The sequence below is a fragment of the Sinocyclocheilus anshuiensis genome, unplaced genomic scaffold (assembly GCF_001515605.1).
Source record: "Sinocyclocheilus anshuiensis isolate Anshui unplaced genomic scaffold, SAMN03320099.WGS_v1.1 scaffold311, whole genome shotgun sequence".
NCBI classification, from domain to species: domain Eukaryota; kingdom Metazoa; phylum Chordata; class Actinopteri; order Cypriniformes; family Cyprinidae; genus Sinocyclocheilus; species Sinocyclocheilus anshuiensis.
The window spans coordinates 107,387-125,625 of record NW_015549606.1 but is presented as its reverse complement, the minus strand read 5'-3'; the positions used below and the strand labels follow the sequence as shown (position 1 = coordinate 125,625).

Here is an 18,239-nt window from a genome sequence, read left to right as displayed (position 1 = left end):
TAAAAGCCTTAAATCAGCCTTGAGAGTGTGTGCGTTAGATACAGTGAAGACAGCGCGTTAGTTTAGAACTTTTTTTTTTTTTTAATTGTAGAGTGTGTTAATTTGTGCAATAACCTACCAGCAATGTAAGTGATTTTTTAAATATTTTAGAATGAGTACATTACATTATACCTGTGGTGCTTTTTTGGTCATTCAGTGTTTCTGTAAAAAAAAAATTAAATTGGGGAAAAACTAACAAATACTGATTAGATAATGATACGAATTCTACTAAGAACAATATAAAATGCAAAATAATGATCTTTAAAATAGCATCATATGACCCCTTTAATGTGTGTCATAAATCAACATCTCAGGGAAATGTAATGGGGTTTCAAATCAAAATATGACTTTCGGTTACGAAACAGAACATTGTTTTCATACATGTCCTCATATGAGGACACCGGTTCAATATACCTATGAAATATTATATATTATGAAAATCTTGTCAATTATGACTCCCATTATTACACTTCTTTTTTCATTGCATGTTGCCCCAAAAACACAGTTTATAGATACATATAATGAGAGAACCTGTTTATGGCCATTTTTCACACATATTGCATAAAGAAAAATGGTATATCAAATCATTCTGTTATAACATAGTTGAGAATTATCTTTATACAAAGGTTGGTAAAAAAAATCCTGAAAATTAAAAATGTATAGGTGATTTTTTTTTTAAATAAATTGTTTTTGCTTATGCATGTTCATTCATGTCTTTTATTTTTTTTAATTTGAGTCTTGATGTCCTCTACCAAGGACGTAGCATAACTTATGAAATATCATTTTTACATTTTATTTATTTTTTTTTACATTTTTATTAATGCTCTAAACAATGTAATGACATGAAAAAAAAATACTAATTTTTTCCTAAAATATTTTGCCGGGTCTCAAGAGGTTAAAAATCTTACTCTTCAAAAACTTTTGACTAGTAGTGTAATTGGGGGGAAATTTCCTAATTCATTCTTATTTCAACTGCAATTAATCAATTAAAATTCTGGTACATTCAAAGATGGTACATTCATTATTCATGCAATAGTCAAGTGTTCACGTACCTGAATAATATCTGCATGCACAATAACGAAAAGTACACACACATAAGGGCCTCCATATACAGCAGTCTGATGTGGCAGGTGGAACTGGAACTGACTTCAGTCCAAAGGTTGTCTTAACATCTGTCTTCACGAACTGCCCTGAAACACAATTGCAATATAAACGATTATTATAAATATAGCTTCACAATGCTCATTTTGTCTTCTGTCAGACTGATATTTAGTCTTTACTAAATCGTGTGTGTGCTTTTTTAAATTATTTTTAAATTGTAAACGCCTCTCACAGAATCGCGTGAGCGTCCAGGATCCACGACAAAGCCTATTTTACTACAAGAACAAACACTTCACACCAGACAAAGTTTTGAAAATATTAAATATATGATTGTAAAGTTACGTGTTTTAGTGACCAATTTAAACAACTAAAAGAGATAAACATAAATTTACCTCAGACTGTATCTTGAACCACCGCACGCGCAAATTAATCAACAGGGATATGTAAAATAACAAAGAGGGGAATTTGAAAACTTATTAACATACAACAATATACATTTTGAGTGAAATTTTACATTACATGGAAAAAACGACGAATAAAAGTACATTTATAATGCTTACCTTTGGCTTAGCACCCATCCGTCCGCCGGTCAGATGACCGTTACTGTTTGAATTTCAAACTGCGTCGTGTTAGTGAAGGCGGCTGTGTCCCATCCTCTGTAGTTTTTATAAAGTGTCCTCAACGTAGAATAAAATCAATTACATACAGAATCTATCGCGGTGGTATTATCTTCAGTCTTTGGTAATATACAGAATTAATATCTTCCGTCTTCGCGGTTGCTTGCGCCATCATGTTTAACTTAACGTTACGTTAAGAATGAGACAAGTTAAGTTCGCGGCTAATTTCAAAGGGTTTACTTTGCTTCAATTACCACCTGACAACACTTTAAACATTACCATTACAGTGTTTTTTGCTTACATATTTATAGACTGTGGAAGTAAATAACTTACAACAATATTTGTTGACAATACGAAAAAAGCACGCAAAAGTCTTTTAAAAATGTCCACGGTGGTACAAGTGCTAATGCTCGCACGCGTCTGTCGGAAGCGCATATAGTTACTTGCCGACAAAACCCGCCAAAATAAAAGCCTGCTGATTTTAAGTTTGAAAATGATGAAAATAAAAAAAAAAAAAAAAAAAAAAAAAAAGAAGTAAATTAGCATTTTATTTGTAGGTTTACTAATACTCCCACAAAGGAGCCACATGTTCGTCCTTTTCATTGAACACAAAGAAATTAAGTTTACTGAACTTAATTGCAATGCTTTAAGTAACAGAAAGTAATAAAAACTCGATCAAACTGAGTAATGTCAACAGAGCAGAAACAAATAAGATGAACATAATTTTACTAAGTTAACAGTGCAAGAACAAGCTGAAACGTGGACTCATCTGACAACAGCACACATTTCCACTGTCTATTTGACTATATGAGATGAGCTCCCTTCCTGCAGAGTTCAGCTCCAACCCTGATCAAACACAACGGAACCAACTAATTAGGATCTGAAGGAGCACTTGATAATTACAGACAGCTGTTTCATCAGGGTTGGAACTGAACTCTGCAGGAAGGTAGATCTCTAGGAACAGGGTTGGGCACCCCTGTCCTAGAGTAACAGATATTCAAGTTGCATTTCTTGATGCAGCGGCAGACTGTGGTAAATGACAGCGGTTTTCTGAAGTACTTCTGAGCAAATGTGGCTATATTTAACACTGCAGCATGATGGTTTCTTATGCAATGCCATCTGAGGCCTCAAAGGTCATGCACATTTACCTGAGGTTTCCTGCTTTGCCCTACATGTACTGAGATCTCTCTGGATTCCCTGAATCTTTTACAATATTATGTATGGTAGTTGGTGAAAGACCTAAATTCTTTGCGATTTTGCTTTGAGAAATGTGATTTTTGATTTGTTTGACACTTGCCTTATGAAATTTGGAACAGAGTGGCTTTGCTGGCAAAGACTGAAATGCTCCTTTTATACACAAACATGATCCCCTCACCTATTACCAATTCACCTGTTTATTTTGGACTGTTTCAAAACAGTTGAACTTGGATATTCTATAACCTTTTCACTTTTATTTTGCCTCTGTCCTAACTTTTTTGGAGTGTGTTGCAGCCATCAACATCAAAATTTGTTTATATTTACAAAATACATTTAAGCAGATCAGTGAAAACATTGGAAATCTTTTCTTTGTACTTTTGTCAATTAAATAAAAGGAAAACGGAATTAACAAATCACAGATTCTTGATTTTGCTACATTTTACAAAATGTCTCAACTTTTTTGGAATTGGGGTTGTATGTGCTTTTGCACAATATTAAGTTGGGGGAGATCTGTTAATATTTAATGTTTTGCTATTTTTGGTTTTAAAAGGGTTTCTGTCATGTCTGCGTTTTTGGGGAAGTTACCATTGTGCTGAAGAGTAGAGCCTGCAGGTTAGGTCAAATATGGGTCTTCAATGTAAAAACTATATAATGCTTTATTTAAAAACCAGTAACTGCAGCTGTTGATGCAGCGGTAGTCGCTCTGATGGTTATGTTAGCAAGTGAGTGCTATTGCTGAACAGGTGAAGCACTTACATAATTACAGTAACACTTGGTAAAACTTTACGACAATCAGTTTGCATGATTTTAACAAATAAATTAGATCCCTGTTCAAGTAAATACAACTGAAAAATGCCAAGTTGCAATAAATGTTACATTAGTTAGCTCAACTTAAATGAGTTGTTTGGAATACACCTAGTATATTTAACTTAAAACAAATTAGTAACTTTTTGTAACTAAAAAGTGCTTTTTACTTAGATTTTTTAAGACAATCTGTTTGTATGCTTTTTTTTAAGATTAAAGTAAGGTTAACTAATTCGATTTTACAGTGCGTTTCTGGTTTCTGAGAGACAGACAGGTGCGACAACATCCAAACTCCTATCCCATCCCAGGGTCATATTTGTGACATCAATCCACTGGGATTGGTAGAATTTGATGGGCTGTACCTCTGCTAAACCAGCACTTTGTCATTCTGCCTAACTGACTGGCCCCCTTGACCCTTGGGTGTGGGAATGCAGTTTAGCGGAGAACCAGTCAGATTTCTTGCTCCACTGGAAGCCCTCTTAGGAGTAGCACTCCATTAAGAGCTGTTGATTTACCATTTTCTTGCACTACTCCACTCTTCCACACATGTAGCACACACTAAGGAACATGCCATAGCATGTTTTAAAGCAGAGCTTAAATGCACCAAATACACACTATATTTTCAAATGACTGATTTCAAAATACACAGCCAGTGTCTATCAAATGCTAAATTGTTATCATGTTGATTGTGGATTTTTTAATTTCAAGCATGTGCAGAAGACAGGTCTACATAAAAAAAAAAAAAAAAAGTAGGCCAACATGTATTAAATAATGGATTTACGACACACTTTTATGTACACTTATGTACGACACACTTAATATGTACAGTACAGTAAAAATGTCAAATGTACCATTAAATGTAAAAAAAGAAAGAAAGGAAAAAAAAAAGCAAATATATAAATGTCTTCCCAGCACATAGTGAGGTCTATGGGCAGTGGTCTACTGCCTGCACTGGTGAATGAAGTGCTGAGAAAGGACCGGAGTCCTGCCAACTGTCAGGCTATCCTCAATCAGCTTGTACAGGTAAGATTGTGCTTATTCAAATATGATATTAAATACTACTGTGCAATAATGACAATGCAATTTTATTGCAGATATGCAGTGTGAAAGAACTCCTTGATATTTTACTTCAGCAAGTGGAGGACACTGATCCAAATGCCATTGCAGACACCATCACTGTCCTTATGCCTCTTATTCAGTCAGGTAACTGAACAACTGCTGAGGAAAAGAACCTCAAAACAGCTAAAGCCATAATCCTGATGCATCCTGCAAACCAGTATAAAACAGTGTTTCAACTTAAAAATACAAGCCAAAAATAAACAGGGCTCCTTCTGCTGCCACTGCAAGTAATAACACATTTTCTTTTTGTTCCCTACCCAGTGCTGTTGAGAATGAGTGAGTCGAAGGCCCATGGACTGGCTTTGGCCCTTGATTCTCTGCAGAAACAGATTTCAAAGCTGCCTGTACCTTACTCACACAAACAGGAACAGGAAGATGTGTATGGGCTCTGCCGATGCTGCACTGCAGTACTGACCTTTGTACAACCCTTTGTGCAGGAAGTCAAGAATCAAGACACAAACTCAATGGCCACCAAACAAAGAGCTGCTCTTCTAAAGTTGTATGTTTTAAACCTGTTCTTACTAATGCAGTCAATGAGGCATTGACCCAATTGTGTTAAGTCATGTCAAATTTATTTGTATGGTGCTTTTACAATACACATTTTTTCAAACAGTTTTAAAGAAAGCAGGGCTCGACAATAAGGAGTGCCCGATGGCCCGGGGCCAGCGTGAAAGACGTTCAGGACAGTAGACGGATTTGTCACTTGCCCGATCGGGCCACTGCAGCGTCGTCACGACATTTTATCATTTGCATGTTTTTGAAGCCTTGTTAATTTAAAAATTCAAACGATTAAAAAGCATTTGGGAAAGACAACTGCTTTCAGTACTGTTCTGTTCTGTGTGAAACACAAAGAGGAGAAAATACTGTAGCAGGCAGAACAAGTTCACTGTTCACGATGCGCGAAATATAGGAAGAAAATCCAAATATTGAATTTTATATGAATGTGTTTCTGAGGGGAACTGACTGTTTTCAGAAATGGCGTTTTCTTTTCATTTTGTCTCTGTATAATGCATTTAAATTAGTGTTAATACAAGCAGCTGCTGCATTTACAGCGGTAACCAAGGAAACGCTGTATTACTGTTCCATAAGCGCCGCCTGCTGTCAGAGAGTGAATCTGCATCTCATTCAGCCCACCTGCTGTTTCTGTTTCATACAGATGTTTTATGTAGCATAATTTCACAAAGCTAAAGTCAGGTCATTCTGTTTTTGCTTCAGATTTTGAAATGATACAGTCTAATATAAATCAAACATTGCACTTTTTTTTCAATTCATGATTAAAATGCAGTGGTTGTCTCTAATTTCAAATGGCTATGAAAAATCAAGGTGCAACACAGGGTGAAGAATATGCAATGTTATTTTATGTGATTTTTCAATTTCTGTACCTGAACATCTGCAAACATAAAAACCTAAAGCATCATTTCATTTCTAAATATAGTGCTATAGGCCTATATTTAATTGTGCTACTACTTAATTTGTTTATTTGTTCTTATTTACTGGCTGTCACTTGTCTTTAATAATGTTTAAACTTTATATTTATTTTATGTTTTGCTAGTGATTTTCGCTGTGGTATCATAATTGAAATAGGGAATTGTAAAATTTAATTGGTATCTAAAATATTGGTGTCATATAATATAAGCTTATTTATTAGAATACACGATTGTAACAATGATAACAGCAACTATTTTATTTTTTGTGGCAGGGCCAGTGAAAATGTTGGCAGTGCAAGTAAAAATTACTTAGCGTTGATCCCTGGAAAGTCACACTGTTATGTCTATAATGCCATAGTGCTTTATCACAGAGCAAGTTTTAGGGCTGTGGGATATAATGATATGAACGATCGTCCAGATTTAGATCTAACTATATTGTATTTATAGTGTTAGTATTAGATTTAACAGTGCTGCAGTGACGTCTAAACATTCAAAAGCCATTAAGATATATATTGGTCGGCACTGGTCTATTAAGAAATTGAAATGTTGGTTATTTTGTTCAAAGCAAAAGCAAGCAATTCTCAAAAAGTATTAATATATAGTTCAGTCATGAAACTCTAGATGGCGCAGGCGACGGGTTGTTAACCTAACCGATGATATTCAGAGAGTTAAACGACTTGGCACAGCTGATTGGTTCATGCTGCATATGCAGCCAATGAGCTTACTGCCTTGCATTTATATGGCTGGCTAGCATTCTCTAGAGATTCCTGCAGCGTGCTTTCAGAGTTTCTCTGAAACCCTCCACCTTCCCCAGCTCCACCTGTATAGATCTGCTACGGGTTATTTTATATGCTATTTGTGCAGCAGCAGTATGTCTTAAATACTCATGGCACCGTATCGCCATATGCATTGGCAGTAGCAAGTTCCTGTACTTGCTTGCAGCAGCAGCAATAATCTACAAATACAGCAATGACCAACAGCAGCAGCAATTCCGCCAAGACCAAATACATTAACATTGTCATATCCATCACCATGCTAAAATCTTCAGAGAGTTGTCATGATTGAAATTAAAATATGATCGGTTGTCGCAAGACTGAAAAACTCTTGAAACATCGAAATGCTCTGGCCCTAATGATAATAACTATGGGATTTAGACAATGTTCAGTGTTGTTCTATGCAAGAGAAACCATCAATGAAGATATGATGGGGTGTCTTAAGTTAAAAATATATGATTGTCAGAGTCTGATGTCAGTTAACATTTTGCAAATTAGCAGTCATTTAAGTGACAATGTTGAGAAATATGTAACCCTTTGTTGATTATATGCATGTGATCTTAACCAGTATTTTACCTAATTCTTCACATTTTCCTTTCTTTCTGTAATTGCTCAGTTGCATGAAGAGTCTAAGGGAACCTCTCCTCCAAGTTCAACTGGACAGAGAGGCGAACATGACAGAAATTTCACCCTTGTGGAATTTTGCCACAGAAATAATGGTAATGATATCACTTACTTTGTTGTTACTATTGGGCTTAGGCACGGTACTTTTAGGAAAATGATGACCTGACTTCTGAGTGCTTCTGTGCTTCAAATACTAGGCAATCCTAGCAGTGATCCAACAATCTCTGCCAAAAATCCTGTTCTATCCTTTGAGAGGAAAAGAAGACACAATTTCGGAGAAAGATGCTTTTCATCTGAATGAATCAAGAGCTTGCATGGCTTACTTGCTCTTTGTCCAGCTTATTGCCATAGAAGTGTTTCCTGCAGTTTTTAGGTAAGTAGCAGTTAGACCTCAAAAATGTGTTTTTTTCCTCATCTCACCATGTGTTTACCAGACTCAAAGACAGTGTGAACTGTTAAGGCCACAGATCTCTTGGGCTTTCAAAAGGGGTTAAAATACCCTTCACTTGCAGAGTTGAGAATCTTATTTTGTGCGCAAAAACATACTGATATATTTGGCACCAAAAGAATTTAGAGACTTCCATCATTTTTTCAGTTTGTGGTACACAATGTCTATATGAAAGCAGTTTATGCGATCGCTACAGCTTTAATGTACCTGCGCTCTAACAAAAATGTTTAATTTAATATTTCAGCCCTGTTTTCGTCCTGCAGTGTAATATGGAATACATCAATCTTCTTTTAAGTAGGTGTGTAAACAACAATTTTTATTATTTAAAAATAAATAAATATAAATACCAAAATGGTGTGCCATGTATTTAGTCTGACTTTCCTTCCTGCTTTTTATCCCCATACAGAAAGGATGAATCATGGATATTGAAAGGACTGGTAGAGTAAACCTCCATCAAAACATTTATTATTACAGTCATTACAAGAACAGAAAATGATGTTCATGCTTTAATTTTCAGTAATGAGTAGTCATTTGCTAGAAAATGTCTTGCATTTTTTAGGACTTACATGTTAAATGTTTGGAAAGAGTAACAGACTGCAGTCTCCCAGTGGAGCTCTTAGAGCTGAAACCATTTCATGAGGTTCCAAAGGTATGCAGCAATGCTATGTATTGTTATGGAATAAAGAAATAATATATCACCCGCTTCTTAAAACATACATAACTTCTTGGTGGTAAAATCTAAGGATGCACAATATATTGGTTCCATAGCAGTAATCAGCCAATATTATATATGTATATATATATATATATATATATATATATATATATATATATATATATATTTAACTTATTGGTAGAATGATTCCCAGAATTGTAATAATTGGTGCATCCTTGGTAAAAAAAAAAAAAATGTTTACCATTTTAACGAGAATTGTTATTTGTTCACAGAACTTAATTACAATTATGATTGACTGTCTGATCCAGCATTTGGTAAGTATGGATGAGACACAACTTGCTTTTACAAGTAAATCTGATCTGTTAAAGCCAGTTTTTTGTTTGTGGTCATGTGCCCTCTTTCATTTAGAGAGGGAAAAGCCTTGTGGTGTTCCAGCTCTTTATAGAGAAGCTTAATGGTGAAGCCAAGCACACATTTTTCAGGTATGGTATCTAGAAAGTTTAAATATATATTTAATTAAAACTGCTATCAATATGTGAATGCAGTATTCTGGTTGACATAAATCTAAAAAGTAGAACATTTTTGTCTGAGTGTTAATTGCTTATTCTGCCTTTGTTAAATGCTCTAAGACGCATCATGAAGACTAGCCATCATGCAGGTGTAGAAAGTATCATCATCAAAAACATAAAGAATCAAGTGGAACGCTGCAGAAAGGTAGTGCACAAAACATTGCTTATCTGTCTGCTTGTCCAAGTGGCAGGATTTTGATCAACACTGAATCACTAATGTTAGAAATATTTTTCTCTTTTGCTATTAAAGTCAGCCTATGATGACAGCTGGTTTGAGGGGACTCCGCTCATCTCACTGCTCAGAGAAACTCTCATTCTCCCACAGGGCCATGAAACCGACTTGCTACATGGGATGGACAGGTGAAGAAAACCTGTATTTTTACAAAGACCTTAAAGGAAAACAATAGCCGCTAAATGCTCAGAACTGCATCTTGATGGATCTAATCAATTTTTATATCAACAAATCATTGACATGAATCGTAACCCAAGTACAGCCTCCACATATGGCAGCTGTCTCTATTTTAAATGTTAGATCTCCTACTAACAAGATACAATCCATCCCTAACCATAATTTATTTATGAGTGTAGTCCAGGTTTACTGCCATGATCCCACAATACAGAACAGATGGTGAGCAGTCCAATATTTTGAGGCAGATCCTGTGTCATTCCTAAAATGATACTAAAACCTGAGTGATTGACATACCTCGTCTGAATAATCTGCCCCTGATAAATTACTTAGGCCTTCCTTCATCCTGCTGATATGCAAATGGTAAACCTGTCAGCTTTTACCACAATATGCACCTGTTCTGCATAACTCTCTGTATTAGGCAAAATAGATATTATCTTAGGTTGTTTTTTTTTCCCATATTCATATTTTCTTCATTGTTTTAAAGGGTAATGGAGTCTCTGAATCTTCTGCGGTATTTATTGATACAGGAAAGAAAAATTTCTGTAAGATTTTTTACAGCATTTTGTCAAAACACAACTATATATATATATCATTACACTTATATTTTCATCATGTTCTATTAATAAGACCCACTCTGTTATTTTCAGACTGGAATATGGACAGACCTGTGCCACATTGCAGACAGTTACACGAAATTATTACGACTATGTCTAAGCATGTCAAAATCATACTATGGTACAGAGTTGAAAAGACTTAGAGAGGACAAAAAGATCAAGGCTAAAGGTAATACATGCTTTGTATCCTTTCTTTGTTAAATAGTAATTATTATATAGTGAAGAACATGGATTTTGACTTGAAGTAACATTGCTTTTTCCCAACAGAATTTAAGGAGGCCTCTAGGAAGAGATCAGTTCAGAGCTTGCTTGTGAAAACGGAGACGCTTGGCAACATGCCATGTGAGGCACAGGATAAGGTTAGATTATAAGTTCTACTTATCTGAATTCAGTTTTAAAATAGTGACAGTGAATCATAAAACAAGCTGTACTAAACATATCATTTGCAGGTCTTGCAGTGTGCCTTGGTCACATATGACTTAATGGAAAGCCTTGTGGTCCATATAGAGGAAATCATTGAGGACAGTCAAAAATGAAATGGGGACAATTGCTGCTTTCTGAACTGAATAATGTATTTATTAATTTATTTATTTACCTTCTCTGTAGCATGACACATTTGTAATGATAAAGAGCAATGTGAGAGCTACAATATCAATATTTTCAATACTATTCTGTATTCTGACTTTGAAGACTTTTCCAGCACAAATAAAAGGTGGCCATTTTCCCTCTAACTATGTTTATACTTTGTTCTTAATAGTTGATGAACTATTTTGAAAGAAAATGTTTTTTAAGGCTAAACAACAAAGTATGAATGGCAAGAAACAGATTTGACACAACTTACTATGAAACAATACTGACATCTGCTGTTCAGAACAAGTATAGTAAGCAATAAGAACATGAATGGAGAGGAACATGGCGTAAATCTCACTAGAACTGCATCTCTTGAAGCATTCCCCAAACTGGGCTATGATCAATGATGTGAGTACAAGCCAAAGACATCTGATCTCTCAAATTCGCCACATTGGGTTTACTTGTGGCCTGGAATAAAAAGGCCAATAAACGTTTTGTATGCACCATGCTAGTAATAAACTTCTTATATATGCAATTTTCCTATGCATGCTTGTATAGTGAGCACTGTCCTTGACGTTAAATTAAAATGAACATTAAAAGCCCATAATTAACCTCGATACAGCATTCACTATTAAATTAAAACATTTCTAGAAAATTTGAATAATTAATAAAGCGTGTGAATCATTCACACTAAATTGTAGAAAAACATCACTGCTTACCTTAGCAATGACCAGAATTCCCTTCACTACATCAGCAGTACTGTGCACAGGTATGACTCTGAGGTTACAGCCAAGAAATCTGTTGCAGAGTTAAGCCATTTTATCACATACTTGTATTTGTCCAGCTCGGTATATTAAAAGAATTTTGAAATTAAGCAGACCTCACTGCATGTGTGGTTCATTAGTTGTTTATTATTAATAAAATTTAAACTAATTATTTAAAAAATAATTAGGCCACACAGGCATCTTATTCTGAGTCCGAGTAGATCTTAGTCTGAGTGGCTCTCCAGATGCCATCCCTAGACCCTTTGGTCAAGGAAGTATGTAAGGTGCTTGCTTTCAAAATAAGGTTGTACATTTGTAGATTTTAATTCATTATGCACCTGTTTTGCACTGATGATAAAATCTCCCACTCCCTTTTTCCGTAAACTGGGGCTTGAAGCAGAAGAAAACTGTTTCTATGGACCTGCACAAATTTCTCAATTCTCTCAAAAAATTCTGCATTCTCAAGCTTAGCTGGAAACTCCTCCGGTGTGACCAGCAAAAAAGCTGTACCTGTGTAACAGAAAAGTGACAGCAAGGCAAAAAACGTTTAGTTTTTTACTTCTGCTGATTGTACTTCGGCTACAAAACGTTGTTCAAAGTGTTAATTTTGGACATTATAACAATGAATAAAACATGTAAGAATCATAAACTTTTGTTGATCACAGAGCTTATTTTCTGCAGCAATCCAAAAGGACAGGGATCTACTGAGTGAAGGATAAAATAGTCTAGAGAGCTACTTGTTTGATATATATAATTCAACAATCTATGCTAGAAAATATTCCAGTTAAATTTATAGAAATATTAATTTCCCTGAATATTTTACTGCCATATTATACATATCGATATTTATCACAATATGCATTTACCATTAATGGGGAAGGAAATGCTTTCCATATGTTTGTTAGAACTTAAGAATGACGGTAAACATAACTTTGTTTACAATTAAACTACACAGAGTAGCTATCTTTTAATTAGGCCCTCATGAAATCCTTTGTGAATTAAGAAAACTTAAACCATTTAATCGATCCTTTAAAAAAAAATGTAATCAAAAGAAAATTGATTTACAACCAAACATTGCATTTTTATTTTTTAGTATAATGCTGCTGTATAAATAAATGAAAAAAAAAACCTGGTTGTATGATATTCCTTTAAAAATTATTATTATTATTACTTTGAAAAGTTATATATTAGCATGTAATATATTTCTGTTATAATTTCTTCAAGTTAAAACAAACTTTTATTTTGACTGTTTGTCTTCATTGATAAGTAGATGCTGAAAACGCTGTAAAACCGTGTCATTCCTTCACAGTTCACACGGAGACATGCAGAACATGCAGACATATTAACCACAATTCCTAATTCAGCCCTAATGTCGACTATTTATTTAGTGTGCAACTCACAGACTCCAGGGCACCACGTTGGATATCATTGGTCTAGGCCAGTGGATCCCAACCACGTTCCTGGAGCCCCCCCAGGCCCCAGCACTGAACATTTTGCATCTCTCCTTTGATTGACACACACATTTCAGGTCTTGGAATCTCTACTAATGAGCTGATGATCTGAATCAGGTGTGTTTGATCAAGGAGACATGCAAACCATGCAGTGTTTGGGGGCAGCACTCTATGTAGGTTACATTTAAGTAAACAAATCAATATTTTCAAAGTTTACTTTAATGATTAGACAGTAACAAATAAAAAAAAGCTATATTCACAACGAAGGAGGAACTAAAAAAAAAGGCTAAATTTACCTCTCCTACAAGCAAAGTTTCTCGAATATCGAAGCTAGTGATGGGAGAAACGAACCATTTCGAAGCTTCGAATCAATCGAACCAATTGCTTCGCAAAATGATTCACTGTTGACGCCTGCTGGTCAAAACTGTGTAAATGCAACAAAATCTCAGACCAAAACATGCATAAAAACAGCTTTTACAAACCCAATGAAAACGCTTTCTTGAAAGTATAATATATTAAATGCAATCAAAATAATAAAATTTTGATTGCAAAAAGTTTAGTGCGTTTGTTTTATGGAGAGCTTGTCTAAACAGGCCAGTAAGAGACTATTACTACTCATCCTTTTAATTACACAAATGTCTCATTCAAAATATCTACAAATTGATCAAACTGATCCGAGATCGTATAAACAGACGCTGACGCAGTGGTGTGGGGGTCGATCTCAGTGAACTCGCATGACTCACGGGTTCACAGAGATCGCCCCTCTAAGGCGAACTATTGAAATTTCGAAACAGTTATGACGTAACGAAGCCTCGTTTACTGAAATAACGTGACTTTGGCATTTTGATACGTGCTCCGATTCCGAACCACTGTTTCGAAACAATTGATTCGCAAAAGTTTCGAAGCTTCATGAAGCAGTGTGTTTCAAAAGAGGCCATCACTAATCGAAGCTAGCTATACATGCTTAAAACAAAAGAGGAGGTAACTTGGCGCAGGCGAAGTGGTGCACGTTGATAATGACTGTTTAAACTCGCAGCGCGTTAATGTTCTCTTGTCCTTAGCCTATTAAATTCTATTATAATATTTCTAGATTGGAATGGAACGTTTTTCTTAGAGGAACCTTTTTACATGAGCTGCACATTCGTTAAATTATTTGATTGAAGAAAAAAAAGGAAAATCCAGTAGGACATCTTCTTGATATAGGGATTACATTTACTGAAAAAATGTAACTCCTTTCTACCTGACAAGGGGGAAACAAAGGAAGAGGACAGAATGTTGTCCGAGCGGCGAATCCTGTGCTGCTGCGCTGCAAGAATCTGCGAGGCTTCATCACACTGCGAAAACAACACGAAACATAAACAGATAAGTGCGTAAATAGCAGAGAGTAAAGGGTTTTAATCAGTCAGTAAATCAGTTAGTATTATCATAAACAGTAAAACAGTATTTTTCCTCAAACCTGAGGTGAGGTGCTGATTATAAGTGTTGTTTTCCAAGAGGTGTTGGTATCGATTGCCATTTCCAGTTTGTTGTAAGGCTAGCAGATATTCGGTTGTGGCGCTAACAGTTTTAACATTTAAACAGACACCAGTGAGCACATGGGCACAAAGTGGGACATACAAAAACATTTCTGAAATTCATGTTAATTAAATACATTTTTTACTCAAATTGTTATGCTCATAATATAATGTAGTTTAAAAATACTTTTATTAGAACAGTGGTTCTCAAACTTTTTACACCAAGTACCACCTCAGACAATATGTGGCTCTCCAAGTACCACCATAATGACCAACATTAAAATACAGTAGCGTAGTATGCCTAATTATTCAGCTACAGCTATGCACAGTTTAAAAAATTAGGCAGTTTTATTCCCAGTAAGAATATTTATTATTGTCTGCCACTTTAAACATTGTAAATAAATACAGTTTGAACATTAACACTGCTCTGCTTACATACAGGCAAATAAAAAAACTTAAATGATTAAATTAAAATGTACTGTACCTAAAAGTTAAATAAAAACTGCACTGTACTTAAAAAGTAAAAAAAAACAACTTTACTGTACTTAAATGTAAAGTAAAACATATACAGTACTTGATCAAAAAATTAACTCGGGCATCATTTAGCCACCAGGCAAACTTTTAAAAGGTGTTTTAACTGTTTCCCAACCTTTTTTTCTTCCACGGCACAGTTTTGATATGTAAAAAATCCCCCGGCCCACCACTAAGCATTACAAAAAAAAAAAAAGATAGAAAGGGGAAACGTATTTTTGATTTTTCCAATAATTAAACATTGCGTCATCAGAGCTGGTATTTTGGCTTTATATATGATCAAACACTTGCACTTACTTTCTGAAAATCATACTCAAATGTAGTTAATGAGGTTTTTGACGAGCGAGTGACAGAGATCTGTGTTTCGTCCATCATTAGAACGGCCGCCTCTGAGGCAGTAAATTAATAGCATCACGTTTTCACCAGTTTGCAGTTTATAAAGTTTATTGTAGCTATATGGGTGCTCAGTTTCTCTTGTTAATACATTTGGCCAAAATCTCACGATTTAAAATACGAACAGCTATGATATTTAAAACGTACAAAAGTGTATTGGCTACAACTAGACAGCAAATGCTAAGACTCTTCTCTGCTCTTTATACACACAAAAACATTAGCCTTTATAGACAGCGTTTCTTGAGTAAAGGAAACGCTCTACTTATTCAAACATCAGTTCTTTATTTACCCTTGCATTGCAAAGAAGTAGACATCTGTCTTCAAACTGCGGAACAGTGGGAAAGTCTTTCCTTCATAACCGGCAGCCCTTTACAGCGGCCTCCGAAGCAGACAAACAGCTGCTCTGATTGTCTGAAAAGACCAGAGCGCTCAATGTACACTCTAAGGGCCCTCACTGGGCAGAGTGGATTGGGACCTTGCTCGCCGTCTGCAGCGGGGAGCTCTAGAAGGGTAATAACCTGGGCTCTGAACGGAGCTGAGAGCAACTTGGGTACATAACCGTGTCTTGGCATGAGGACGACCTTACAGTCGTTAGGCCCAAACATCAGACAGGAAGCACTGACTGACAGTGCCTGCAAGTCACCCACTCCCTTGACCAACGCTAATGGCAAAAGGAAGGAGGTCTTATGCAACATGGGCCGCAAGTCGGCCGAATGGAGCGGCTCGAAAGGCGGGCACTTTAGGGCCCTTTAGGACTATGGATAAGTCCCAGGTCGGCGCACGGTCTGAGGGCGAGCAGGATACAATCTCCAGGCGCCCTTCAAGAACTTAACGACCAAGTCGTTTCTGCCGACTGACTGGCCAGCTTCAAGGGAATGATTTGCTGCGATAGCTGCCACATAAACTTTGAGCGTGGAAGGGGCACGCCCGTTGTCCAGTAGCTCTTGTAAAAAGCACAGCACATGGGACACGTCACAAGATACTGGGTCCAGGCTTCGTGCTGCACACCAGTCACTGAAGTGCAGGGATATAACTAAAGACCGGACAAACTAACAAAAACATAAAAACAACTGCGGAGCACGCCACGGAGGCAGCCATCAGCGTCGGCGCCATCTCACATTCGTATCGGCCAAGGGGCAGCTGCTGACAGCTGCATTAACTCGGGGAACCAAGTTTGGTTCCTCCAAAGTGGGGCCACCAGGAGGATTGAGCAACCGACTTCCCTGAACCGCCTGATGACCTGAGGAAGCAGGGCAATCGTGGGGAAGGTGTACAGGCGAGAGCTGGGCCAGTCATGGGCCAGCGCGTCTCGCTGTATGGAGAAATAGATTGGGCAGTGAGAGTTGTCTTCTGAGGCGAAGAGGTCGACCTCTGCCCTCCCGAAGTCAGACCAGATTTTCTGAACCGTCAGAGGATACAGTGTCCATTCTCCCGGAGCCACATTGCCTCTGGAGAGCCCGTCTGCCCCAAGGTTCAGACTGCACGGCACATGAACCACTCTGATAGAGAGGAGTCTGCTCTGTGCCCAAAGCAGGAGGCGTCGAGCCATCCTGTAAAAGGGAGCGTGACCTGAGACCGCCTTGGCGGAAGATATAGGCTACCATTGTCATGTTGTCCGATCGGACCAGGACATGTTGCCCCTTTAAGGCTGGCAGGAAGGTTTTCAGGGCCAGAAAAACTGCCATCATTTCGAGGAAGTTGATGTAAAGGCGCCGCTCGTGGGTCGACCAGGATGCCGGACAGCCCTCTAACAGAGTGCCCCAATCCGTATTGGAGGCGTCCGTAGTAACCACCTTCCTCCTGGAGGTCAGTCCCAACCGGAAGCCTGGTTGAATCAGGCGAGAAGTCGTCCAAGGGGCCACAGCCTCGATACAGCGATGGGTAACCCTGACATAAAACCGGCCCAGGCGTGTGCCGGGACATGGGCTTTGAGCCAATATTGGAGAGGCCGCATGTGAAGCAGGCCTAGAGGAATCACAGAGGAGGCGGCTGCCATTAGGCCGAGCATTCTCTGGAAAGTCCTGAGGGGATGCAGAGTCCCCGGCTTGAAAGATGCCGACAGTCGCTGAATAGTCAAGGACCGTTCCGGCGTAAGCCACGCCCGCATTCGGGTCGAGTCTATAACAGTCCCCAGAAAGACTGCTTGCTGTCTGGGGAACAACTGACTCTTGTGTGGGTTGATTTTCAACAAGAGGCGCTCCAGATGGCTCAGATGATCAGAAGCGATCTGTGTGCGATTAGTTCCTGTTCTGTTCTGGCTAAAACCAGCCAATCGTCGAGGTAATTGAGAATGCGGATTCCCATCTGTCTCAGAGGGGAAAGACCAGGGTCCATGCACTTCGTAAAAGTGCGAGGGGCCAGAGACAGTCCAAATGGTAGGACTGTGTACTGATAGGCCACTCCCTCAAACGCGAATCTCAAGAATGGTCTGTGGCGGGGGGTTATGTGGATGTGAAAGTACGCATCTTTCAGATCCACTGTCAGAAACCAGTCCTCTGGTCAAACCTGTGTGAGGATCTGTTTCAAAGTTAAAGGGTTAGTTCACCCAAAAATGAAAATTCTGTCATTAATTACTCACCCTCATGTTGTTCTAAACCCG

The 18,239-nt window shown here is 37.5% G+C and overlaps 2 protein-coding genes and 1 long non-coding RNA gene across 4 annotated transcripts in view; 1 reads left to right on the top strand and 2 right to left on the bottom strand.

Annotated features, from left to right (window-relative positions):
- The window catches only part of glmnb (glomulin, FKBP associated protein b), a 22,917-nt gene extending 11,758 nt beyond the window's left edge, over positions 1-11,159 (top strand). The window contains exons 3-19 of one of the 2 annotated variants that reach the window (XM_016447793.1): positions 4,671-4,781; positions 4,853-4,961; positions 5,139-5,376; positions 7,694-7,796; positions 7,899-8,074; positions 8,394-8,447; positions 8,556-8,586; positions 8,709-8,798; positions 9,098-9,139; positions 9,234-9,307; positions 9,455-9,539; positions 9,645-9,754; positions 10,288-10,345; positions 10,451-10,586; positions 10,685-10,711; positions 10,743-10,776; positions 10,867-11,159. In XM_016447793.1, coding sequence (XP_016303279.1) covers positions 4,671-4,781; positions 4,853-4,961; positions 5,139-5,376; positions 7,694-7,796; positions 7,899-8,074; positions 8,394-8,447; positions 8,556-8,586; positions 8,709-8,798; positions 9,098-9,139; positions 9,234-9,307; positions 9,455-9,539; positions 9,645-9,754; positions 10,288-10,345; positions 10,451-10,586; positions 10,685-10,711; positions 10,743-10,776; positions 10,867-10,900 — 1,512 coding nt within the window. In that variant the 3' untranslated portion in view covers positions 10,901-11,159. Of the gene's footprint in view, positions 1-4,670; positions 4,782-4,852; positions 4,962-5,138; positions 5,377-7,693; positions 7,797-7,898; positions 8,075-8,393; positions 8,448-8,555; positions 8,587-8,708; positions 8,799-9,097; positions 9,140-9,233; positions 9,308-9,454; positions 9,540-9,644; positions 9,755-10,287; positions 10,346-10,450; positions 10,587-10,684; positions 10,777-10,866 lie in introns of both variants that reach the window. The other variant, XM_016447791.1, reaches the window with a different exon arrangement.
- Positions 6,776-18,239, bottom strand: part of LOC107659023 (uncharacterized) — a 21,305-nt gene continuing 9,841 nt past the window's right edge. The window contains exons 2-3 of the long non-coding RNA XR_001630865.1: positions 6,828-6,831; positions 6,776-6,786 (exon numbers count right to left, since the gene is read on the bottom strand). This is a non-coding gene — a long non-coding RNA (uncharacterized LOC107659023). The remainder of the gene's footprint in view (positions 6,787-6,827; positions 6,832-18,239) is intronic.
- On the bottom strand, positions 11,253-14,750 carry cunh1orf146 (chromosome unknown C1orf146 homolog). The gene is made up of 5 exons (XM_016447794.1): positions 14,659-14,750; positions 14,443-14,536; positions 12,090-12,261; positions 11,707-11,785; positions 11,253-11,455 (listed from the first exon to the last, which is right to left on the bottom strand). Exons 1-5 carry the CDS (start codon positions 14,716-14,718, stop codon positions 11,345-11,347), a joined length of 516 nt encoding a protein of 171 aa, XP_016303280.1. The 5' UTR covers positions 14,719-14,750; the 3' UTR covers positions 11,253-11,344.